The sequence below is a fragment of the Lissotriton helveticus genome, chromosome 4_1 (assembly GCF_964261635.1).
Source record: "Lissotriton helveticus chromosome 4_1, aLisHel1.1, whole genome shotgun sequence".
In the NCBI taxonomy this organism is placed as follows: Eukaryota; Metazoa; Chordata; class Amphibia; order Caudata; family Salamandridae; genus Lissotriton; species Lissotriton helveticus.
Window position 1 is genome coordinate 1,093,412,927 of NC_136063.1, and position 27,077 is coordinate 1,093,440,003.

The 27,077-nt window shown below is 45.5% G+C and overlaps 1 protein-coding gene across 1 annotated transcript in view; it reads right to left on the reverse strand.

Moving 5' to 3' along the window:
- GABBR2 (gamma-aminobutyric acid type B receptor subunit 2) overlaps positions 1 to 27,077 on the reverse strand; it is a 1,581,022-nt gene that overhangs the window by 395,000 nt on the left and 1,158,945 nt on the right. Inside the window, exon 10 of the mRNA XM_078686234.1 lies at positions 19,371 to 19,521. Within this exon, the coding sequence (XP_078542360.1) occupies positions 19,371 to 19,521 (151 nt within the window). The remainder of the gene's footprint in view (positions 1 to 19,370; positions 19,522 to 27,077) is intronic.

Here is a 27,077-nt window from a genome sequence, read left to right on the forward strand (position 1 = left end):
CCAAAAAGCTTTATCAAATCTGTTATGTTATGTGCATTTGGGGAGTGAGCAATTCAGCTTGTAGCATATCCTGGCTCTAATCTGACACTCAAAAAGGTAATGCCAGTTACTGTAGTTTTTGAGAAGTTTCTGATCACAAGAAACATATTTACCCGATGTGAGGATTGTGCTGTATTATATGGTACAGTTGTGCGACCTTACCATGTAATACACTCGCAAAACTGTCTTGGGCCCAGTCAGGCTCCTTTGTGAAACATTTAGCTTAACATTGGGAGCTGTGGCTTTGAACAGTAAGGCTTAAACAAAGAAACTACCGAAAAGCATTTAGGAGCACCAAACAATTAAATAACAAAGTAAGACAACATGAAATAAATCAGACACCAATTTCTAAAACTATATTATTATGAATTTTTAGACACCAACATAAGCAAAATCCAACAGAAGGTTCCGGATATATGGATTTTTAAGTTAACTTAAATATCAGGTTTTTACTCCAAAGTGCAAATAAGCAATGGCAACCGTAAAGTTTAGAAACCATTTTACATTTTAAAGAGTTGTGTTTGGCTACTCCAGCCCAAGTGGGATTAGCAATTCTGGCAGGGATAAGGTCAGGGTGGACACTAAGGAGTATTTGTACAGTTACCTGGTCACCAAACCAGTCTCAAGTTCAGTTTCACACTACATCAACACCGCCATAAACTTCAATGGAGTGGTCCTGATGCTGCAAAGGCAGGATGCTCAGGATGCTGAAAGATGTTGTGGGTGCTGTACGGTTGACGGATGTGTCCTTGCAGCTATTCCTCGATCCATGGAAAACGTTGGGAGACTTTGGTCACAGGGACCGGTGTCCCTCAAAGTCCTTTTAGAGTCAGTAGAAGGCAGACTGCAGCTGGGCCACCAATCTCCGTGCCAACAGGGTTCAGTGGTACACATAGGTGAATGCTGGTGCCCTCTCTGGTGACCAATCCAGACTCAGATGACACTCCCGGATTCAGAAGACTTGGGTGCAACTTTTTGCTATTGAGGAATTGTCTTTTAGATCTACCAGTGGCAGTCAGGGGTGAGTTGAAGAATGTGGCTACTGACTTGCCAGAATGGGCTTATATAGGTTTGATGGTTCTGGTTCCAAGGGGTCAGCCAACTGATCCTTGAAGTCACTTCTTTGGTCTGGGGCACAGGAGTGACTTTTCTACAAGCCAGGAGCCACAGGCATAGTCCTCTCTTTGCTAGCCCAAGGTGTGGGAGGTGCAATCCAGCAGTCGATGCAGCCTCTCTTACAAGGTCCAGGGGTCAGTAGGACAATCATTCTTCGGTCCTTTCTCCAGTTCTATGGTGATCTGAGGTATAGGGTGCCAGGGGTTCCATATTTATGCGCAGCAAGTGCCCTTAGGGGATGATGTGGTCACTAGAAAATGGGCTACCAAGGTCCCTCTAACCATGTGATGACTTCCGGTTATGTGTGGCATCTAGCAATCCCAGAGTGTACTATTGTGCTTACTCTCAAGATCTCTGAAACCTTTCTTGAATGGTGGGAGCTTGGTAGCCCACTCTAACCATGTGGCTACATGTGGGCTACCTGTGGGCTACACGCCAATGGGAAAATCAGTTTGATTACTGGTTTCCCCTCTGTTACTGCTGCCAGCCTGTCTACCTTAACAAAGGGACAACGCTTCATGAATGTGAATGCCATTTGCCCATCAAAGGCGGCTTCGACCTTGAAGCTTGCCTCTGGGCCAACACCCTGAGTGGCTTCCTGCAAGGAGGAGGTAACACCTTATCTGAAGTAGGCTTATATTGTCCTGAGCCTGGAAGTCATTTACACGACTCCCCAGGAGGACAGAAGGCTGTCTGGTAGCCAGCAATTATGAGGGCCACAAGACAAACTGGGCAAAACAGTGTCACATTCTAAAAGTTACCCTTCCTTAAAAGTCACATAATATTCACCTTGGGCATCAAGGTGGGTTTAATGCCACATTTCATTTGATACCTTGAAGTATCCATTTTAGTAGTCCTATTCAGATGTTAGTCAGACTGAGAGGTCAGATGGTAACTCTGTGTTTGTCAATGGGGCTACAACATTTTTTACAGCAAAATAACAAATTGGAAGTTTTGCTGTTAGGACACATTAAAAGTATATGCCCTATTTAATCATTTAAAGCTCCCTTCCTTAGGGCTCCACAGGCCTTCCTTAGGGGAGGCTTACATACATATTGTTAAGAGAAGAGAGGACTTTGTCGTTGGTTTAAATGGCAAAGTTGAACAAGTAGCGGAAAACTGCTCGTTCAGGCTGTAGTGGCGGAGTTGGAGCCATTTTATACTTTGTCACACATAGGGCGGCACAACCAGTGCTATAGCCCTAGGGGAACACTCTGTCTTCGATGCCATGGGTACCTTTTGTACCATGTACTAGGAACTTATAAGTAACTCAGCATATCGCAATTGGGGGTAGTCAATTCAACATATAGTTTGAAAGGGTTTATAACACTGGTACTGAGGTATGTTTAGGAGGCCTCAGTGCACTCTCAGGGTCAAAAAGGAGCGTCAGTCCAAATATTTTATGGTTGGTCATGCAAAACTAGGCATGTCCCTAAATGCCGACCCCCTTCAGACGAAAGGTGATGGGCAACTAACCCTTATCCTGGCCGTTCTCATTATCTAAGTGGAAGAACCTGGAAAGGCCATCTGCATTAGTCAGTCCCATGTCTGTGTTCCACTGTAAAGTCCTTACCCTGTAGGGAAATGGACCACCTCCATGGTTTTGGGTTCTCTCCTCTCATCTGCATCAGCCACCTGCGGCTTGTGGTCAGTTTGCACTCTGAAGTGAGTCCCAAACAGGTAGGATCCAGGTTTCTTCAGGGACAAAACCACAGCAAAGGCTACCTCTCAAAGGGACTCAAACTGTGCTTTCTGGGGGAGGAGTCACCTGCTGATAAAGGCAACTGGTTGAGTCTGACCTTGGTCAATAAGCTGTGAAAGTATGGCCCCAATCCCATGATCAGAAGCCTCAGTTTGGACAACAAATCCTTTGCTACAATCATGTGTCTTTAGAACAGGTCCTGAGCACAAAGCATCCTTTAGGGTGTCAAAAACTTTTTGACACTGGTCAGTCCATAAGATGTTTCTGGACTTTCTGACTGTTTCTTGGCTGATAGCTCTGTCAAAGATGTTACTATGGTACCCATGGGGCACATGCATTAAGGTATTTTGCGATCGCAAACTGTGCGATTCACAAAAATCGTTTGTTTGAGATCGCAAAATGGCTTTTGCAATGCATGAGAAGTTTTTGAGATTCGCAATTTAGGTAATGTCAATTTCTTGCATTTACCTACATTGAGAATGCAAATAGGGAATAATGCATGGGCGAGAAGCCTTTCCTAAATGCAAACTATGCAATTAGAAAATGCTAATTAGTATCAACTTCAAGTTGATGCTAATATGTGCATACTTAGGGCATATGTGTGCCTTACATGTGCACCTGTTTTTTGTTAGGGACGCCTGAGGGGGGCCTTAGGCCCCCAGGCACCCTTGCCTTTGCATTACCTAATTTGTGATTACCAATTAGGTAATTGAAATTTTAGTAATGCAAGACCATTCCCATCTATGGGTCTTGAGGCCCATAGGAAAGAATGGAGTCGCAATACCAAATAGTGATTACCTAATTGCGTTTGCAATTCTTATGGAATCGCAATTAGAGAATCTCTATTTGCAGCCTGTTTTGATGCATTGGATTTTGTGATCACCAAATAGCGTTTTCCTAAAAATCGCTATTTGGTAATCGCAAATTGTAACTTTCATGCATGTGCCCCCATCTCATTTTGACAAATCTTCTGAAATACCAAGTCAGGCCAAGCAAGGTTCTGACTTCGGTCTGTGTCTTAGAAGGTTCCCAAGCCAACATTGTCAGCATTTTGGGCTGGAGAGCCCGCACATAGCCTTCACATACTTGGTGTCCCAGGTACACAATAAAACATGTCCCTCTCTGGAACATCTTGCCTGGAAAGTAAGCCTTGCCTGTTGTAGGGTTTGAAGAACTTCCCTGAAAAGGACCAGGCGATCCTCCCAGGTAGAACTAAACACATCAATATCACCCAGATAAGCTGCACTGAAGTCACCCAGACCTGAAAGCACTTCATTCACCAACCTCTGAAAAGTGGAAGGTGCATGTCAAAGCCCAAAGGGCATCTCTTTGAATTGAAAGTGCCCTTCAGGAGTTGAAAACGCAGACCTTTCCTTGCCTCATGGTGTGAGGGCTATCTGCCAATAACCTGAAGTCAGGTCAAAGGTGCTCAGATATTTTGCAGACCCAATTTGTCAATGAGCTCATCAATTCTTGGTATGGGGCGAGCATTAGTCTTGGTAACTGTAGCCCATACGCAATCTCATTTTTGGTTTTCTTCCTGTGGAGTGTGGTGTGAGACCAGAACCACCAGGCTATCCCATCGACTACTAGAGGTCTCAACCCCCCCCCCCCAATTCAACTTTGATGCTAGCATTGACCTCTTCTGATGGTTTGTAAATTTGACTTTTGACAGGCAAGCTTTCCCCTTTGTCCACGCCATGTGTACACCAAGTTGTCAGACCTGGGCTTAAAAAGAAAAGACTGACAGACTGACTGAGAAGGTTGTACAAGTCTGTCTGCTATTGTTCTGTGAAAGTGGAAGAGAGTACTGCCCCTTCCACTGAGCCATCTTTGGCATTGGTAGTCAGAGAGAGGTTCACTCTCTTCCTTTTTATCTGTCACCATGAGCATTGTAATATGTTCTCTGTCATGACAGAGCTTGAGCCCATTCACATGTATCTCCTTGTGAGGGTGCCTAGGGGTTCCCTAGGTCCACCAGATATGTGACTTCACCCTTATTCTCCAAGACATGGTGAGGCCCAGTCCACTTGTCTTGGAGGGCCCAGGAGGCCACAGGCTCTATGATCAACACCAGTTGTCCAGGTTGGTACTTAACCACAGGGGACTTCTGATCATACTAATTCTTGACAAGCTCCTAGCTGGCCTCCAAGTTTCTGTTTGCTTTTTTCATGTACTCAGCCATAGGTGCAGCACATAGTCCAAGATATCTTGTTTGGGTTCTTTAAGCCTGATTTAGGTCTTGGCAGTAATGGTTCAATTGTCACTTTTTTCAGCGGTTTTGCTGCCTGCCTACATGACGGTCTGCCCACTTGATTTAGATGTTGGTGGGTTCTTGGATGAAAGACTGCCCAAGTCCAGCCGACTGCGCTAGGATTTCACTCCCATGTTGATGGCGTCACAGGCAGAATCGGGGGTGGGAGGGAGTCCAGTGGGATTACTGCGAGGCTAATCACGATGTGCCTTTCTGTCCAGGAAACTGTGGCAGGGATACCTCCTACTTTGAGTTGGCAGAATTTAAAGAAATTAGGTAAAAATGTACTTTTTTATGTTGCCCACTTCCATTTCTGTCTTGAACCCCATTATCCAGGTACCAGTATCCCTCTGCCCTGTGATAACTTCCGGCTATGTATGGCATCCAGCATTCCCAGAGTACACTATTCAGCCCACTCTCAAGATGCCTGAACCCTTCCTTGGATGGTAGGAGCTTGGTAGCCCACTCTAGAGGTGCGGCTACCAATGGACTACACGCCTATGGAAAATCAGTTAGGCCACTGCTTTCCCCTCTCTTTTCCCACCACCAGGCTGCCTACCAGAACAAAGGGGCAACGCTTCAGGAGTGTGATTGCCATTTGCCCACCAAAGGTGGCTCCGACTTTGAAGCTGCCTTCTGGGTCAACACCCTGTTCAGCTTCCTGCAAGGGAGAAGTAAGACCTCTCCCTGTAGCAGGCTTATATTGTTGCTGATTTGGGAGCTGTTCACGCCACTGCCAAGAAGGGCAGAAGGCTATCTGGTAGCCAGCAATCATGCAGGGCCACTGGAAAAACAGAGCATAAGAGTCACAACTTTCTTAAAGTTGCCCTTTGTTAATAGTTACATTAAATTCAACTTGGGCATCACGTTGGGTTTGATGCCATGATTAATTTGATACCCATTTTAGTAGTCACATTCAGAAGTTAGCCGCACTGAGATGTCAGCCAGTTAGTCTGTATTAGCCAATGGGGCTACTAACTTTTCCAAAGCAAAACAACAATTTGGAAATGTTTCTGTTAGGACATATTAAAACTTTATGTCCTTCTTAATAATATACAGCAATTTCCCAGATTTAGCCTTACTGATAGACCTCAAAATGCGTCAAAATGCTATCCATCTCCAGGAGAGGATAAATAAGGAGAAATATCTTTATTTCTCCAGGTTTAGCTGCAGAACACATAGAAAGAGGAAAATGCCTTAGGGGATTGTTTTGGTGCAGGAAGGTGTCCCTTCCTGCACAGAAACAATCCTGCTTACAATGCAGGCACCCTTGGACCTCGGTTCAAGGGTGCCTGCATTGGAGCTAGGCAGCATATTGTGCGTCAGCACTGGGAAAAGACAGGAATGTGAAGTATTATGTTAATAATACCCACCGGGAAGTGAGGTGGCATTTAGGGCTGCCTTCCCTGATGCTGTTAGTTCGCTGGCGGTGGGGTGTGCCAATTTCTCTATCTTGGGGGACCTTAACTTGCATTTTGAGAATCAGAATATCCCTACGGTGTGCTGTATTCTAGCCGATCTGGAGGCTCTTCAACTCCATCAAATAGTGCGGCATCCCACACATGTAGGCGGCCATACGTTAGATCCGTTCTTTACGAACTTGACAGAGGCCACTGTTACGGCCGTAACTCCGCTCGGCTGGACGGACCACTCTTTAGTGGCCATCGATGTCCCCGTGCCGGGAATTTCTCCTTCCGCTCCCGCAAGGATGGTCTCCACACGGCATTGGAGTAAATTGAGACTTGAGGACCTTCATAGAGCCCTCGCTGCAGCGCCGTTGGGACCTCTGGAGGATGTAGATGCAGGCTACGATCGGTTCTGCTCGTGGATCACTAAGGCACTTGACTCCCTGATTCCCATCTCTACTAGGAAAATTAGTTCCCGGGAGTCAAGCCCTTGGTATGATAGTGCATTACGTGCACTCAAGGGTAGTTGTAGGCGAGCAGAGAGGGAATGGCGGAAGGTGTACGACAGCGGGAAGAAGGTCATCTACCTCGCTGCCGTTAAAATTTACCATTGTGCTATATGCCGGGCCCGGGCAGCTTTCTATGCTGCGGAGTTCGGCAATAGCCCTAACCCATCATAAAACCATCTTCAAAGTGGTAAAGGACCTTGTGGCAAAGCGGGCCTCGGCAACTATAACGAGTTCCACGGCGCATTGTGAGACCCTTGCCCTGTTCTTTTTAGAAAAAGTTCAGAACATCTACTTGACATTCCCTGATACTAGGCCACCGGCAGGTACTCTATGTAACATCTCTGGAGATTCTCTGCTGCATGTGTTGCCCCCGTTGACAACTGAGGGATTTGACATCTTGACTCAGCAGGTGAAATCCGGGTCGCCCGCCGATCCGCTTAAGCCAGCCCTTTTTAGAGACCCTCTGTTTATGGGTCGTACTTCGGTACTCTCCCTGATTAACATCTCGCTGGCCTCGGGTACGGTTCCAGCAAGTTGGAAGCGGGCTGTGGTTTCTCCTATTTTAAAGAAACCCTCCTTGGACCCGGAAAAGCCGGAAAGCTATCGGCCTATTTCCTTGCTCCCCTGGCCGACCAAAGTCGTGGAGGCCCATGTTAACAAGGTTCTCTCCGACCACCTCACTCGAGCTAACATCTTAGACCCCACCCAGAACGGGTTCTGTGCTGGACACAGCACGGAGACCGCCCTTCTCACCATGGCTGAACATCTTCGCACAGTGATGGATGCAGGACAGACGGCGGCGCTTGTACTATTAGATCTAAGCGCCGCCTTTGATACTGTCTCTCATCCTATCCTGTTGCATCGCCTGGAGGAGATAGGAGTGGGGGTATCCGCCCTCCAGTGGTTCCGGTCCTTCCTCGATGGTCGCTTCTTCAGCGTTGCGGTGCCACCGTTCCAGTCCAAGTTCCATCCTCTGAAACAGGGAGTGCCGCAGGGATCCTCGCTGAGCCCCACGTTGTTTAATCTATACGTGAGACCGCTGGCTGAGGTTGTCAGGCAGTGGGGTATGACCATGGTGTCATATGCCGATGACACCCAGCTAGCGGTTACGATCAGCGGGGATGCGGACCAGGATGCACCCAGGTTTCAGAGTGGACTTAGGGCGGTGGCAAGCTGGATGAAGGCCAACTGTCTCCAGCTCAACGCGAAGAAAACCGAGATCATGATCATCGGTAGAAGGGCGGATCTCTGGGGGGATAGGTGGTGGCCTTCGGAGCTTGGGTCGGCCCCTCTTCCGGTGACGGAATTGAGAAACTTGGGAGTGTGGATGGATCCCACTCTCAGTTTTGTGGGGCATACGAAGAAAACGGCTGCCTGCTGCTTTGGAATCCTCCGGGCTCTGCGTCCAGTCCTGAAGTTCTTCGACCCCCGCACCCGGCAGCTGGTAATACAGGCGACTGTTATATCGCGCCTGGATTATGCCAGCTCTCTCCTGGTGGGCGCTAACCTGGCCGAAGTCAACCGCCTCCAGCGGGTGCAGAATCCGCCGCTAGAGCAATTGTTGGTCTTCCAAGATCCTGCCCTGTTTCCAGTACTTTGAAAGCGTTGCACTGGTTGCCAGTCAGGGCTAGAATCCAATTCAAGGTACTGTGTTTAGCCTTCAAGATTCTAAATGGTACGGCTCCTCAAATTCTTATGGACCTCCTGTCTTGGTATGTCCCCACTCGGCATCTGAGATCTCTGGGCCAAGCTCTCACTATCACTCCCAGATACAAGCTGTGCCGTGTTGGTGGTCGTTCCTTCCGGGTTAAAGCAGCCGAACTGTGGAATTCCCTTCCGGTGGGGATTCGGTTGTTGGAGGATCTTTTTTCTTTTTGTAAGGCTATTAAAACTCTCTTATTTTAACCTGGTTCCTTCTTTTTAGCTGTTGTGTTTCTTGTGGCTGTTGCGTGTTACCTTGCCATGCGCCAGGACGCCCCTTAGCTGGGGCAGCTGTGCGCAGTACAAATCCACGTAACATAACATAACATAACATATCGCACATTCCTGCCCTTTCCCTGGCACGCAGTATTTAGTAGATGTTTGCAAAGTTAAGTATTCACAAACAGATAAATAAGGCAATAGAAATCAAACAGCAATATAGACATTTTCAAGAATATGTGCAGAACAGCAGGACAGTATCTTGGAGACAGTGCATACAGGAGAAGCAAGCTGATTTCAGTGGGGTCACGAGAACATAAAGGCAACAGCACACAAGCACACAGGCCTCACAATATAAAGGTGGGGGGATTTAGCTGGCTGGATAGCCAACAAGGTTCTGGACCGTTGCAAATGGCAGGTCAAAGCAGAGGCAGTAAATTGATCAAAATAATAAAAGCTTTTGCAGAAGGGGTGATCTGGTAGTTTTAGTCACCACTCTGTGACTTGCACTTAAAGGAGTCAATCTCTCTGGCAGCCCAAGACCTGTGATGTGAAGGTTGAAGGGCTCCATGGATGTTCACGAAACATGAAGAACCAATGTCCAATTGCCAGCAGCATGCCTGTAAGGCGGTGAGAGGTATGATGGGATCAGGATCTCCTCAGACTCTCAGGAGGTCTTATTCTGGCTGGGGACTGGCATTCAGATCAAGGCCAGGAGCAGCAGCAACACACAGGCAGAACTTTATTAGAACCACACGCTTAGTTCGACAAGAAGGAAGAGAGCAGAGTGCAGTTGCGCAACAAGGGGTCCATGTAGGTCCAAGTTTAGAAAGTTAGCAGGGACCTGCAGGGCAGATCCGGGTTATATTCGCACAGGTGTGCAGTTGGCAGAGGCTCAATGCCCAATCAAGGTCTAGGGCATATCACAATTCCAGGTTTTGCTCCACAGAGATGAGGGTGATATAGCAAGAGTGTATGTCTATGTTTGGGGATCAAGGTTAGCTTTCCTGGGGAACCTCTGCATATTCTCTCTAGACTGGTTGAAAGGAAGAGATGAGAGCAAAACTGTGGCCTGGGGTGAGCCTGTCTGGGCAGCAATAATGCACCATCTTTGACACCGGGCCTAATTCACATTCACTTTCATGTAAGTTTACTATATGTTGCTATTCACGAGCTGCGAGTTTAATTTACTAATATTAATTTTACGACTGCGGAGAACCCCCCATAAAAAGAAAAGACTCTTTTCTTTTTTATGTGCGGAGTCTCCTCAGTCGTAAATTACTAATATTAAAATTAAACTCGCAGTTTGTGAACACCAAAAGATAGTAAACATACAAAAAAGTATACGTTTGGCTTTGTGAATTAGGTCTACCGTTCATGCATTATGAAAAATTGTAACCCTGCCTATTGATTCTCTGCATTACATACCTAATGAATGCTGGCATTTGTAATCTTGGAATACTGCGGACATTTCAATGGTTTTAAATTCAAAGGACTTAACCAAACTTGATAATTATGAGTTAATAGTTTTACAGGAAACATCAATTACAACTAAATGTGATGTGATCAATTTTTTCTGGTCTTTTCCGAATCAGTCATTCCTTCATTTAAAGTAGGAAGGTGTGAAATTCATGCAATTTGCTTTTGGTAATTACATGAACTTTCAGCATAAGTACTCAAAATTCGCTGAAATGTGAATCAGCCATTTTACACTATATTTTATCGTGAAATGCATCTGCATGTCAATTTTTGCTCAAGAATGCATTTAAACAAAAGCACCCCTATCAACAGCTGCTCGTGTTCTGTTGTTCCAGTGGGCTCGTATTACATTGTTAGTTACCACAAATGGTGCTATTCGTAGGATATTTTTAAAACAGATACTAGGCAATTTTGTAAAGTGGCTTAAATGCATTATTCCGTAACACAAAATTCCTGGAATCACTTAAAATGTGCTGGTGTAATTTAAATTTTGCCTATGTCTGATTTAAAGTTCATGCCGGAGGGCGGAGCTTAGCCTTGATAATTATATCCATGTTTTACATTAACTTCACCAAATCCGACCTTTTCTGCGACATACAAGCACATGCACAGATAAGATATATTTTCCAGCGGGAAACAGGCATATCTTTTTCCTTCGGGAAGACTGCAGTAGGTGCAGGAACTCTTGTAGTCTACCAGTGACTGCTGATGCCTGTTGCATAGCAAGAACAAGATGGCAGCTATAACAGACGTGAGCTCCGAGACCTCGGCCCATACATTTCCTTACCACTGCCTTCAATTGTCAGCAGCACTGGTAAAGGAAGTGCTAGAGCTGCTGGTCCCATGCTTTGGAATCAGTAAACTGCCTCCTCTCCCTCTGGGTCCCACAGAGGACAAAGCTGCCTGCCCCCACTAGAGAGGTAAGTGGGAGGTGCTGCTATAGCATGATACAGGCTGTAAGCTGAACAATCCAGAATGGGCCTCCCCAGCAATTTCCATTAATATATAGAGAAGCACCCACCATTTTAGTTTGGGAGGCCATCAAACACTTAGAACCTTGGCAATTCATCATTTGTTTATGACATCCTCCATAAGGCCCTACTGCCCTGGATGCTTTTGGTATTGGACTAAAAAGGTTGTGGGGAGCTGCCGGCTCTCTTAATAAATCACAGGTAATTTATTTTGACATAATTCTCACTGCCTTTCTGAGAAGCCCACCATTCAGAGGTGAGGTGACAATACACATCTTATCTCACATGCATTGGCATGTCTTCGATCCAAACAACTATATATACTCCTGCCTTAGAAGCCTCGTAATCCCTGCATATACTTACAGGGAAGCCCTATAGACTTGACAGAAAACAAGGTATGGGATCTTGAAAATAAAATGCTGATGGTGCCCGCCTGGGAGGTAGAAATATGGAATCTTAAAAAAAAGGTGACCGAATTAGAGGATCGCAGTAGGAGGAATAATATTCGTATTTTCAGGGTACTAGTAAAGAAGGAAGCAGTTAACATGCAGGACTTTCTGCAGACGTGGCTTCCGAAACAACTGAACATCACACTGGGCACCCTTTGGAGTTTTATCAGGTGTACAGGTAGTGCACACGTTGCTCTTTACCCCCAGACTCACAGAGACTCATAATCAGCTGCCTGTTACGTCATGAACATATGCGCTAAGTAATGCTGGTGGCTTACGGGTCAAGGGGCCATATGTAGGTAATGTTTGTTTTGCGATTCTCAAATTGCGATTTTTTGGGAATCGCAATTAGTGAATCGCAAAACGAAATGTAGGTAGGATTAGTACATTATTTTGCGAATCCCAATTATTCTTTACTTGCGAATCGCAAATTGATATTCGCAAATAAGGAATACCTTCTCATTCATTCCTATGGGCTAGAAGGCCCATAGGAATGAATTGGAAGACATTCTCAATTTGCGATTCTCTATTAGAGAATCGCAAACTGAGAATGCAATTTCAGGGTTGCAAGGGTGTCAATAGGACACCCTGTTGCACCCCTGAAATTAACATGTGTGCACATGTGGCCCACATACATGCCCTATGGGCATGTATGTGACTCACATGGCACTTTGAAAAATGCCAAAAAGTGCATTTTTCAAAGAACTAGCAATTTACCACCAACCTGAAGTTGGTGGTATTTTGCGATTCCTTAAGCCTCAATTCGCATAACTTGGGTGCTTCCTACATTGCATTTAAGGAATCGCAATTTGCAATTCCTTAAATGCAACCGCAAAACAAGGAATCGCAAAATTTGCGATTCCTTATTTTGCGTGTGGCAAAGTGTGGCACACTGCCCTAATTGCGATCGCAAACGCTGAAATTCGCATGATCGCATTGGGGCTACCTACATATGGCCCCAGGCCTCTATCAGTTCCAAGGTCACAAGATTTCCACTGCAGTAGATTTATTGCAAGAATTTAAGATATTCTGCAGGAAATGTTTAGTTCTATGACCACTGCTGAAACAAAAGAATGACTGGTATGGCCTACCAGAACCTACAGTCATGATTACCACCATCAACAGCAAAACTCTGGTATACTACAATCCAGAAGACCACAAAAGATTTCTTATCCCATTAGAGACCCCACAAATGATGTGATTCAAATATTAACTGAATTTACCTACTGTTCCCCACCACCCCTAGCACCAAGTGTTTGACCAGACAGCAGAATACATACAACAAGGACTTTTCTTTCAATAGAGCTAAAGGAAGCTTTAGGACCAGAGTGTTACAATATTAACATTCTACTGGTTTGTGTATTATATATACATTGCAGTAGGTCCAGGCATTTTTCATATGCAATATTCTGGATGGAATCAAAAAATCCCTTTGGCATTCTATTGTTGTGTCACTGCACCGTCATTGAATGCGTTGACAGCTGATGTGACAACGATTTTTGTTCTCCCTCTAGCTCCTTGTAGGTCTTTTTGTTATAATGATTAAATGAGGAGAGAAATACGCTTAAAGTGTTGCTGCTTCTCATTTCAAGCAGGACCATAATTTCTACAATTGGTGACAAGGTATTTTTATATTTTCTCGGGTCCACAAAGAAGAAACAAGCATACAGGAGATGTCGCATCAGTATAGGCAACAGACAATGGAGATTTGGGGGGCAGCTGACCGGAGAGAGGTCTGCCCCCGGGGTCTTTGGAGAAGTGGTGCAGTCCAGCTTCCATTATGTGTGCCAGCCACCATTTTAATGTGGTGACACGGTGGCTGGCACACTCTTCTGCCTTTGTGGTGTACTGCTTAGTGGGTTTTAGTGTAGCGTAGGTTAGGTGCAGCTCGTTAGCTTATTCTTCGATTGTACTCACCATGGAGGATGATCACTTTGAGCAGGCTGTTTGTCTGTTGGCCACCGCGGGCAGGATTGACCTGCTGAAGGAGGTGCCCAGTGGGTCGGGTCGCCCCCGCAGAATTCAGCTGGGGGGTGGCTTCAGTAGCTCTGGCCTGCGCGCCGGAGCGCAGGCCTACAGCTTTGATCCAGGTAAGGGCGCGGGGCTGCTCACGTGTGCAGAGAGCAGCCCCTCATGTCTGGAGAGAGACTATCAGTGGGGGTGGGCCTGCCCATGCTGCGGGCCCAAGGGAGAGGCAGAATGGCAACAGGCAATGCCCCACCGCAAGGGGCCTCGCCTGCTGCAATTTCAATTGGGGAATGCGAGTCCTCTGGCGGTTCAGCGGAGGCCTCGCATTTGTCGGCAGTGGGCGTGTCCCTTTAGCGAGAGGCCTCACAAGGTCCTAGTGAGGCCTCTCATAGTGGAAATAAAGGTGGGAACACAGATGTGGAGCCCGTGGCCCCTACTAATACAGGGAGCACAGTAGGAGTGCTATTGGGCAGGGATGAAATAGAGGGTGGTGAGGGTCTGGTGGACAAAATCAAACGCCTCAGGGCCATGAAGGCCGGCGAGGCCCCTTGGCATGAGGTGTATTTTAGGGAAGCTTATGCCCAGTGGTTACAGGAGGAGGGGGGTGGGGTGGTGACCCCTGTGGGGTCCCAGTAGGCGGGCAAGTCAGGTGGTGGACTGAGAACAGGACTTGTGGCTGGAGAGAGCCCCCATGAGGGTTAGAAAAGGGTTGTCAAAGGGGTTTTTCAAAGGGGGCCCCTGGGGAGGGTACAGTACAGCCTAGACCCAGAGTTGCGTGGCAGGGGCGGTCCCGGCAGGCACGCAGGGGGGCTGGATTCTTTGGCATGCGGGGGTAGAACAAGGGGACAAGGGTGACCAACATGACTCTGGACTTAAAAAAGAGAGCATAGAGGTCAAATTAAAAAAATTACCATACATGGAGATGGCAAAGCCTTTGGGAGCGCATCTAATGCCATCCACAAAGGAGAACATCTGGAAAGGGGAGTACGTAGAGATCCTAAGGCTACTACATAGAGAGCTCAGGTCTAAGGAGGGGTCCAAGAAGGAAGAGTTAGAACTATCCAAACGCCAGTGAGTCCCAGTGACAATCGAGAACTGGACTGCATCTTTCCTAATTTATGCCAGTGTCTACTGCGAGAAGTTCCCTGAAAGGGCAGTCGTCATATTCAAGTACATGGATGTCATCAGAAAGGCGCATCTAAATTTTCAGGGGCAATGCTTGGGCTCAATATGATGAGGGATTCCGGGCCCTGCTAGTGGTGGACCCGGACGCTCAATGAGGTGAGTTAAAAACAGATTTATGGCAGCACATCATGGGGCCAGTGTAATTTGGCAAGACCATTTTTACAGCAAGTGCTTTGCCAATAGTCTACAAGCTCTTTCAGGGTCGCCCCACCCGAGGCCGGGTGGGAGGGGGCATCAGAAACCAAGGGGACTACAATAAAGGCCTATGCACAAGAGAGGTACGCACATTTTGGCACACATGCTTAAAATGCTCAGGCGGACACCCTTTGGTGGGCTGCTTCTCGGCTGGTACCTCCACCGCCCGGGCTACGGGCACCAACAAGGGACCACAGCGAATCAGGCAAGGGGTACCTCAGGGGACCATATATGGACAGGGAGGGGGGTTCCAGTCTGGTAGAGGAGCACAGGGACCTGGAGAGAAAGGCCCATACACCCATGAACTTTGAGAAATTGGCTTTCTGGCACTCCTTTTACGACAGGACTGACAACACTGTGGTTTTGCTACAGGGGTTTAAGGAAGGTTTCAGGCTGGGATACAACAGCCTTAGAGTTTGCCGTTGGGCGGCCAATTTAAAATCAGTAGCGGAGAATCCACAAATTGTCAGAGAAAAATTGTTTAAAGAAATACAGGAAGGGAGAATGGCAGGTCTATTTGACACATGGCCCATGGACCAGTTAGTTGTGTCACCTATCTGGGTAGTGCCCAAGAAGGAAGCAGGGCAATATAGCCTGATTCAACACCTGTCCTGGCCAGATGGCCAGTCCGTGAATGACTTCATCCCCGCAGACCAAGTGACTGTGACGTACCCATCAGTGGACGTAGCCCTAGCCTTAGTGGAGAAGGTCGGACGGGGGCGTTGATGGCAAAAAGCAACTTCAAGTCAGCTTTCCGTCTGTTCCCGGTACACCGTGACGATTTTGAATTGTTGGGAGTTTCAATTCGAAGGACAATGGTTTGTGGACAAGGCACTCCCGATGGGATGTTCCATTGCATGTGCCCTCTACGAGTGTTTCAGTACCTTTCTGCAGTGGTTTTTCACATGGCACACAGGGGTGGAACACATAACACACTACCTAGACGAAAAAAACACGCAAAGAGGGTTGAGGCAAAAGGCCCGCACCTATCACTGCAAATGGCTGCCTAGTTTGTTGATGGTGCTTGAAAACCAGAAAGTGCACCCCTCTACACTTCCTATTCGGAAGAATCCCAAAAGCAAATAGAAAAGAATGGAATCAGCACACATCAAGTTGCAATATTATTCTTAATTCAAATGAAATCAAATTGTCCATGACAACTTGAAGAAGAATGTCAGGTCAGAATTATTTTCTTGATTGAAAAAAATGGATGCAATCATTAAAATCTAATATTCACAAAATCCATTGTGCCATGTAGCTAACGCGTTTCGTCTCCAAAGAGACTTCTTCAGGGCTCTAGATAATATAGAAGTATTGTTGCCGGTACACCCTGACGATTTTGAATTGTTGGGGATTCAATTCGAAGGACCATGGTTTGTGGACAAGGCGCTCCCTATGGGTTGCTCCATTGCGTGTGCCCTCTACGAGTGTTTCAGTACCTTTCTGCAATGGTTATTCACATGGCACACAGGGGTGGAACACATAACACACTACCTAGATGATTTTTTCTTTGTGGGGACAGCGGGGTTGGGAGACTGCCAGGACTCGCTTGACAGATTCCAAGGTCTGATGGTGGACTTGGGGGTGCCTCTGGCCCTGGAGAAAACAGTGGGGCTCAAGACAGTGCTGGCATTTCTGGGCATCAAAATTGACTCGGCAGCAGGGGAGGCCCGGTTGCCGGAGGACAAGGAAACTAAAATGGTGGCTTTATTTGACACAATGCTGGTAAAAAAGAAAGTGACAGTGAAAGAGATGCAGACACTCCTGGGACATTTGAACTTTGCATGCAGGGTGGTACGGGTGGGGAGGACTTTTTGCAGGCGCATTGGATTGTTCCTTTTGGGCCTTCCATTACCTCACCATCATGTCCGTTTGAAAGCGGGGTGCGGGACGACCTGCGTATGTGGAAGGCCTTTTTACACAACTTTAACGGCATTCCCCTGTCATCCTGGGTGGACATGGACTGGGATACGCAGATGTTCTCTGATGCCGTGATGGCCTGCGGTTTTGGCCTATACTGACAGGGACACTGGTGTGCTGAGCAATGGCCTGTGGAATGGAGGGAGGGCAGACGCAGCATCACCTTCTTCGAATTTTCCCCCCGGTTGTGGCGGTCATGTTATGGGGCCCTCACCTGTCCCATAAAAGAGTCATTTTCCAGGTAGACAACATGTTGGTAGTGCAGGTGGTCATCAGGCTGTCGACTAGGGAGCCACAGCTGTGGTATCTGCTCCAAGTTCTTGTCTTGCATTGCCTGAGATTTGATATTGCGTTCAGAGCCAAGCATGTTTCCAGTGTGGACAATGACAATGCTGATGCTTTATCTCATTCGCAGTGGGAGAAGTTCCATGGGCTGACAACTGAGGTGGATCAGGAGAAGACTTGCGTGCCACATGAGTTATGGTCTGTAGGTAAGAGAGGCTGTTACACCTGGTAGCTATATTTTTAGCCCTGGCAACAAGTAAGGCTTACCTACTGGCCTGAGTGGAGTTCCTAAAGAGTGGAGAGCCGAGGAGGCGACAGGAACGAGACAGAGTTGAGGATGGGCAGCTCGGAGACTGAGAAGCTAACGTTTGGTCAGAGGCATCGCCTATCTGGCGGGGCCTGAATAAACGGTGCCAACAGGACTCCATCACTCCATCCCTCAGGAAAGAGAGACTACATGAGAAGGGTGGAGCACTCAGAGTTTTGAGACACTGGGGGGACCTACTCTGAGACCGAATTCCTTCTTAACGCCAACACATGGAGCGCTGCCACAATGCCTTACTCTCAATTGCCTTACTCTCAATTCTGCTTCTGGGAATTGAGGGTGATCTGCTTACCTTCGGAGCTGTCCCTTCCACCTCTTCTCTCATCGGGCAAACTGGAGGATGAGGCTGAGGGCGCTTCCTAGTAAGACCGGAACTGCTACCATCGAAGGAACTCTGACAATGCCCCATGGGCGGAAAATGAAACTGTTTGTACTTACCTCGGAGACCGAGTACCCTTGACCGTTGCCCGGTGGAGCTGTCCTATGCAGCTATAGAGGAGTCTGGTTCTGGTTCACCCCTCGACCGTCACCTACCCAGCCGAACATCAGACTTTGTTTTTCACGGTTCTATTTGGTTTATCTGCCTTTCACACTGACTGCTTGGTTCCCCCTGATGGACTTTCCCCCTCCTGCCTGCCTTGACTCTATCAGCATTCCCCTCCCCTGTTTTCATTTTCCCTCTCTCTGATACGCCACGCACTAGTAATGCATACTACTGTGTTACTGTGGCTTCATCATGTGTCCTTATGTGCTATTCGCTAGTAACTCTTGTTGTTACTATGTAATCACTGTGTAATTTATGTACATTTTTTATAACTTGCAACTTGCTGTTCCTTATGTAAAGGGCTCTGATACCTCCGAGTCTAGCCAGCGCTATATAAAACTCAAATAAATAAATGTTGTCCAATTTATACTGGGTCTTATTGAAAGGGGGCAGTCCAGGGTGACGATTTCAGGGAAGCTGATTTGGTGTCGCAGAAAGGTTTGGCCCTAATCAAGGAGATGAAGTGGGACCTTCGGCAGGTGGGTAAGTTGTGGGTAGGCTGCAACACCATGTGGACGGAATTTTTACCTAGGAGACAACCCTCCTTCAAGACAATATTCATGTTTTTCCAAATGTTTTAATACAGCCGCTCAATTGGACTTTTTTCAAATGTCTAATCAAATAAAAAGGTGGAATACAGACATGCTGTCTAATTTTTCAGATCATTTGGCTATTTCAATCAAAATTATAGTAAACATACAACCTCTCAGTTTGAGAAGGTTTTTCAATACATTTTTAATTATGAATAAGATATTATTAATGAACTAGATGCTATAAAACTATGTTCCTTTCAGATTGTTTTAAAATCAATCTAGGTACTGCAAAGTTTGGCCATCACTTGGAATGCTTTCAAAACTACCTTAAGTGGAGAACCCCCCCCAAAAAGAATATATGCCCACTTGTTTTTATCAGAGCTAGCAGACAGTGTTTGGGGAGAGCTGAGGCAAATATCTACATGTCAAGTGATTCTCTATCTGTTATGCCCATTCCATACTACAGTGAGTAAACATCAGAAAAAAATATTTAATGGACTGTCTAGGACATGTGTGCACATGGACAGCTTACATTTCGTAACACAGTACAATGATAAAGAAGTTGCATACTTTTGATTTCTGTTTTTGATGTTGAAGAACAGAAATGTACCAGCCATTATCATTCCCACAATAGTTAGTGCAGACAGAATGCTGTAGAGAGGTAGGTAGATCTGAAGTCGCTGTTTTCGAATAAAGGTTTGATCCTTTGGAGGTTCTTTTCCTAGAATTTCAAAAAGAGCAATTGTAAGAGACATTCAGGGATGCATTACAACAAAATCCACTGTCATTAATAAAGGGAATATTGAAGAATACAGGTAAACGAATGCACAGAGTCCAAGTCAAGATAGGGGTAAACAACGTTTACCACGAATTTTTTACTACGCGGTACCTTTACCACGCGGCCGTTACAACACAAGTCGTTACCACGACTTGCGCTGGAGGGCGCTGTGGGATAAGGAATTTTATAAATGTATATTCCAACACCTTCCCTAGTATCCACGGGGACTGGTGTTGGAATATAAAATTATAAAAATCCTAAATCCACGCCCTTCAACGTAAGTCGTGGTAACGACTTGCGTTGTAGCGGCCGCGTGGTAAAGGTATGCGTTGTTACAACCTGCGTTGTAACAACGTACATCCCAAGATAGGGGCTTAGCAGACCATTCACATCTGCTGACTTCCATTACAGTATCACATTCCCCCCCCCTAGACTTCAAAGATGATTCAGTACAATACACTGCAACACAATAAAATACAATGTAGTGTAAATTATTTGTTTAACAAAGCACATGAACGAAGTATTAAATATAAATCTTTGTCTGTAAGTGGTCATTTTAGTTAGAAGGCTATCTTGAAATCTGTGTTTTGCACACAATATCTTTTTGACGATGTACATAAACTTATTTTGTGTTGCTCTATCTGTAATTTCTCGCAGCTCCCATCACATAATGTAAAGGTTTTTTTCTTTTGTTTTACTAGTAAAGACCTTTTTCTTTTCATATAGGCGGAGCAATTAAAGAGTCTCCTTGCCTCAACTTCTCCCAAGTCACTCTGCAGGCATTTCCCATCCTCTAGGAGTTTGATCTGTGTCAGCCACCCTCTAATTCTTATCTGTAGTAACGTAATTTGTGCAGTAGTTGTCTGTGGAATTTTGGGATTTTCACCACAGATTCAATGAGGTTAGGTTTTCTGATAATGTTCTGTTGCATTCTAGCTTTTTGCATTTCCCTATCAATAAAACATATAATGCCTAATTAGAGAATTTAGGCCAATGAAATAGTATTCTAGGGATTATTTGCAAGTTTTAGCTACTTGATCTTTCAGCACTGTGTTGTGTGGGGGCCTTTTGGGTTTATTTCTTGATGTAGCACTAGAAGTTAAAGTTGAACTTCTGGATATTGAGTTACAGGGGAACTTGTCCCAGTTCTGCTCTCCATCTGTGATATGGGAAGTTTCTGCGCCTACAGAAAATGTGTTTGCACAATGCAGCTACAGAGAAATACTCCTACTGGTACGCTGATGTAATAGTTTCTTAATGGGACAACAAAATGGAAGTCTTTTTCTGGAATAAAGTTAATTGCCAATTTATAATTTCAGGTTGCATTTATTATGAGCACAATGTTCATGTACCTTGTTGTTCAAACCTACCCACAAGGACGGTCATACCTTAGACCAAATTTTCTTCAACGTAAAGATGATGTCGCTCGACCCTTTACCATTAGTATAGTCGGATCATCACTTAATTAGGTTTAATTGGTCTAAAGTTATTCACAATCAGCTTCTCTCTGAAGAAACTAAGATCATGCCTAGAGCCTTACATAGAGTTCTTTTATCAGACCTTAGCAGCATCTTGGAAATAGATCACCCTTCTCTATCTGGGGATCCTGAAGTAGACGCAGTGCTGGTGGATGATTCTTAGCAGCATAAACGACCTAGCTCCTCTCTCTGAGCTAAGATCTCTTAGAACTAGACAGTCGGCCCCTTGGTTTCATGAGAATCTCATGACATGTAAAAAACATTGCAAACACTTTGAAAGACAATGGCAAAAAAACTACAGGACAAATGCACCTATAAGGCAGCACTAAAAAGACTATTATTCGAAGGTCAGTCTAGAGAAAAAATCGTTCTTTGAAAAGAAAACTGAAGATTCAGACAAAAGATCTTAATACTTTTTCAAAATCGTTAAAACGGTTCTGAACCCAGATGCAGTTACTAGACGCCCACAACCCTCCGCCGACTAGGTTGACCAGCTGGCTGTGTACTTTCATGATAAAATAACCACTATCCAAGCAAGCTGGTCGAGTGTGTCTAAGGCACCTGGCTGTGCTAGTGAGGCGCTCGTCTCCAGCATGTTCTCCTCAGAGGTGCCTGCCCTCCTTAATTTTCCACCTATATCCAAGGACAAATCTTTTTTGGCCTTCAAGTGTCTGAAGGCTGGGTCCCCATCTGATCTTGGTCTCACTAGGCTACTAGCTAAAGTGGCCCAGGCTATGAACCCCGTTCTAAACAAGGTATTGAAAGCTTCACTGTCTTCCGGAATGGTACCCTCCAAATGGAAACATGTCAAAATTCTTCCGCTACTCAAAAGGCCGTCGGCTGACCCTAAGGTCCTTCCCAACTACATGCCGATCTGTCTTCTGGCTTTCTCAAAAGTGTTAGAAAAACATGTTAATTCCCTCATTTCAGGTTACCTTGAAAGTAACAATATTCTGCATCCAAGTCAATTGGGTTTTAGAGCCAACTTAAGTAGTAAAACAGCACTGCTAGAAGTAACTGTCTACATTAAAGACACGCTAGATAATGGGGGCAAGGCAGTTCTAATTATGTTGGATTTATTGGTGGCCTTCAAGACTGTCCCCCATGAAAGACTCAGCAAATTCCATTGGGTCTGGAGGACTGGCTTTGAAGTGGATTACTTCCTTCTTGGACAGCAGAAGCCAAGAAGTAGGGATCCCCCTACTTGCATCCCAAATTCAGGACTTAAAAGTGGGAGTACCTCAGGGATCGGCATTGAGCCCTCTTTTATTCAATGCCTATCTTACTCCTCCGGCTGTTCTTGCTAAGGCATTAGGGGCTAAAGTTACATCATACGCCGACATCACTCAGCTTCTCTTTACTTGTGAAAATAGGGCAAAATTTGTTGGAGGAGTTATTAAAGCCTGGCTGTCCATTAACCAACTAAAATGCAATCCAGGTAAAACGGAGATTGTATTTTTTTGGCTCTACTCCATCGGAGGTTTGGAGATCTTGGTGGCATTCCTTTTTAATTTCATGAAATTCTTTTAATATGAAGACTTTACAGGGTTGGCAAGATTTGATGTCCCTATTTGAAGGACTACGTTTGCATGTTGTTTATCTAATAAAAGCATCCATATATTTTATTGTGTCATGTGGTATTTTCCCTGTTACTGTTAAAATAACTTGCATTTTGTTCAGGGTGCCAGATTAAATCAAATGCTCTTCAGAAGTGAGTATATGAATGTAGGAAAGTAGGGACTGCTTCTTATGGTTACCCCCACGTTTTTCTTAATGTGATGCTGTTTTTGACTAGTCTGACTGAGATCCTGCTAATTAGGACACAGTCCATCTGTTTTCTCCCTAAACTGTTATGTTATGTACTTCTGTACACCCCAGATTGGATACTGGGGTAGCCTTGTCAGTCCCTAGTATATGGTACCGTGTACCCAGGGCATAGGTACCCCAGAGGTCTCCCATGGGATGCAGCATGTATTATGCCACCCATGAGAGACCATTAACAATGGAACTACAGGCCTGCCATTAAAGCCTGCATGCACCACTCACTTAAGATATAGGTTCACTATATCTAAGGGTCACTGCACTTAAACTATAAGACACTCCTATAGCAGGCCGTTACAATCCTGAAGGCTGGGTGATTGGTTCTAAGTGAGAGGGTGACCCTGCATGAGCAGGACACCCCTGCAGCCTACGGATTCCAGTCTCTCGGGTTGTTAGTGAAGTAGCCATATACACATATAGAGGGGCATTATGTGACCGCTCGAGGACCATCTTGAAAACGGCTGCAACAAGCCCTATCGTATTTGGTGTCAAAGATGTTGGAATCATAGCCCCACACCAGTAACTGGTGTGGGAGATATGAGTCCAGCTACCAAGAGTGCCTTCCGTGGGGCTCTCGGTGTTCCCGGTACCAGCCTTCTAGCTCCAGACAGCACAAAATGATTGCTGCAGACAAGAGACACATTTCTGCCCTCCTGCTGCTGAGCCAAGCTTAAGCAGAGGAAGGCAGGACAATAGGCATCCTGTCACAGGTAGGTGTGAAAACCTCCCAGACAGGATTTAGTGTATTAGGGCTGGGTGCGTGCGCTTGCCAGCACCTGAAAGTCTGCATGAGGGGGACATTTGGTGTCCCTCTGCATAGACCAGTTCAAATCAGTCCTGGGAACCTTTGTCGTGAAACTGGACAAAGGTGTCCAGACCCTCACCCCTGAATCTTTCCAACCTTCTCCCGTGGGTACTTAAGGGCTTACCTGGCTGTAGGACCTTAGATTCGTCATGGACAAGATTCAGAACTGAAACTACTGCACATCTACCGTCTGGGCACTCTGGACTTCGCTGGACTCCATTTGGTCCTGACTTCCTCTCCCTCTCAGACTGCTGCATCGTCTGTGCCTGTGCACCATACAGGATCCGTGCAGGTCCTGTGAAGCATCCAAGACACCTGAAGATAATCTCCCTTGGAGTGAAGGAGTCACTCCCATACATTCGTAGGCACCCCAATACTGCTGACCGGTCTTGAGATCCCGAGCTCCTGAGGACACTTAAGCGTTCAACAACACAGGTGGTAGTTATCCCTGGCTCCTGAGGTCAGAATCCCTCGTGGAGGCTGCATTAATTGAACCCATGTGCACCGTGTACTTTTGCAGTTGCATATGCTTGTTGGCAACTCTGCGACAACTGCATTGGGTTCCACGTAGACCCAACCTCTGGCAACTTTGTGCACCAAGATCTTCAGCGACATTGGCCCCTGGGCACTGTGGCCTGCTCCTATTGGTGAGCTGCTTGAGGTCTTCTTGCGACTCCTGTGCCTCTGTCCTGTGGGTCCAATTAAGGATCATCTTTGATTTCCTTGGAATCCCCTGATTGCTCTGGCCGACCCGGACTCCCCTGCTTGTGGTGAGTCCCCTGGGCCTTGCTGGTCCCGACCGTACATTGTCTTGACTGCTTGCGTGGGTTGCATTTACCAAGGCTTGTTAGTGCTCCTGCCGGACACAAACCCCCTCAGCTCTTGACAACCTTCATGGGACGGCTCATATCTGGCCCCTGGTCATACTCAGCGTCCTCACAGTTGCAGAGTCAAGGTCACCGTCAATTATCCTAAAGCACCCGACATTGGTGGGCATTCGTCTACCGAGCCCCTGGTCACTCCCAAGTGACACAGACTTTGCCTCATCTGCTTTCAGGTACTCCCCATCAAGAATCCATGTTTGGATTCTCCTGAACACTTTCTCCTCTTCCAGCAGCAGCACTTTCCTTAAGTCCTCCATTGGGTTCGACTGCGGTTTCCGACACCACTTCACACCTATGCACCCGGCTTCCCTGGAATAGGTAACGTGGGTACTTGAGTCCACGGGTGGGGTGGCTCTCCAACCTTCTGTCTTCCACAGGGTTTCTTCAGGGTCCACTGGGAAGGGTCCCTAATCTTTAAACTTCGGACTTGCACATAGACTTGTACGGAGCACGCCATTGTGTTCACACACTGCACATGCACTTCTTGGGGTCCCTTTCTACTAACCTTGGGTGGTTCCTTGGGGTCCCAGCATTTCTACGTTCTCTTGCGATTGTCCTGACTCGAGTCGTGGTTCTTAAACCACTTTCTTAATATATGGTTTGGTACCCCCTGGGGCCCACTGTGTATTAATGATATTTACTGTGATTTCTTTATATAGTATTGGGCGCTTTGTGTCTATGTCCATGTAGAAGATACTATAAAATACTAGGTAGTGATAGAAAAAAAAATACATATTTTTAGAACTACTGAGTGGTTCTTTTTTCTTTTAATCTATACTACAAGATTGCATTCTGGTAAAACAATCTGCTTTACACTCCTTCAAGACTAAGCCTGAAGGCTGCTCTCCATAGCTACCTCTTGGATAGCTTTCTAAGGTTGTCTGAGACCTCTTGAATCACCATAAGGGTTGTCGGGACTGGTGCAAGGTGCCCACTTACAGTAGTGATTAACAACAACAGAAATGCCTATGCTGATACTTATCTATAACTAAACAAATCAAGGTGTCAATAAATGAAATACTGGCTGCCTATTCGAATTTTATTCGAGAAATATTTATTACTTATTTTCATGAATAATCAATACATTATCATATACCACATTTTAAACATCTTGACACATTACACCACATATTCAAAGAAAAAATATATGGACTATAAACAATGAATGACTGGATAAATACATAAATCTAGTAGAGACGTTAAGGACAAACCACATAGAACATAGAACATATAACAACAAAGGTCTTGTCTGTTTGACAGTAAAATTACAGTGATTTATCAATTAAGGAAGAATATCACAAGTGACATTGTAAAATTTTAAACCAAGATTGTCTCTGTGTTGAACTAATCAAAGGCAAAAATATTCTATTTTAAGACAATACAGAGACCCTCTCCATCTTAGTCACACTTGTCTAATTGCCAAATGAAAGACCAACAATATATACAACAGGTCGACATGTTTCGAACCCCATAGTTTGAAAAAAGGGGGTTCTCCTCAGGACCAATCTATTAGAGGGAAATCAGACGATTTCGCTTTTTAAGATTCAAACTATAGCGGACTCATACAATGTTTAGTGAGGTGGAGGCCTCATTGAGATTTTTAAATGTGGGTGGAAATGATATCAGACCTTACTCATCTAGTGGCCTCACATACAAGGATGTGATCGATCTTGTGGTTAAATAAAAACCTGTTTCTTCTGAGATACGGCTCCACAGTGGGTATTGATGCCGACCGGACTCAATCTCACTTGTTTATAGTCCATATATTTTTTCTTTGGATATGTGGTGTAATGTGTCAAGATGTTCAAAATGTGGTACATGATAATGTATTGATTATTCATGAAAATAAGTAATACATATTTATCGATTAAAATTTGAATAGGCAGCCAGTATTTTCTTTATTGACGCCTTGATTAGTTTAGTTATAGATAAGTATCAGCATAGGTATTTCTGTTGTTGTTAATAGTCTTGAGGCTCAGCCTGGCTGATTAGAGCCACACCCTGTGGTGTTAGACACTTACATAAGTGAACATCATATACCAGACCAGCTTCTCACAATGAAGGAAATATTTCCCTTTTTTTGTCCTTTACTTGATTGCTATTAAGAATCTGTCATGTGAAGATAAACTCTGTGGTTTGAATTTTGGGGATTGCATTGTAGCATTTGCATAGTGCTTCATACCCCTGATGAGGTTACGAAGTGATTTCATTTGCATCAGGTTTCTGGTGCTATTTTGGAGTGCATGATTGATGGGTTGTTGGATGCATATTGCACTATAAGAGAGGCATTAGGTGAGGAGCATGGCATATGGTATGGTGAACGCTGCTATGTCGTGAAGAGTGTGAGAATAATTGCAGCCGCACCTCCTGACAATTGTAGGAGTGGTGGTAAATATCATTTACCACGCATGCGATACAATGCATGCCATTACAATGCAGTCTTTACAACAACAGTGCTGTTACATTGCATACCATTACAACGCAAGTCGGAACAACAACTTGCTGTAGGGG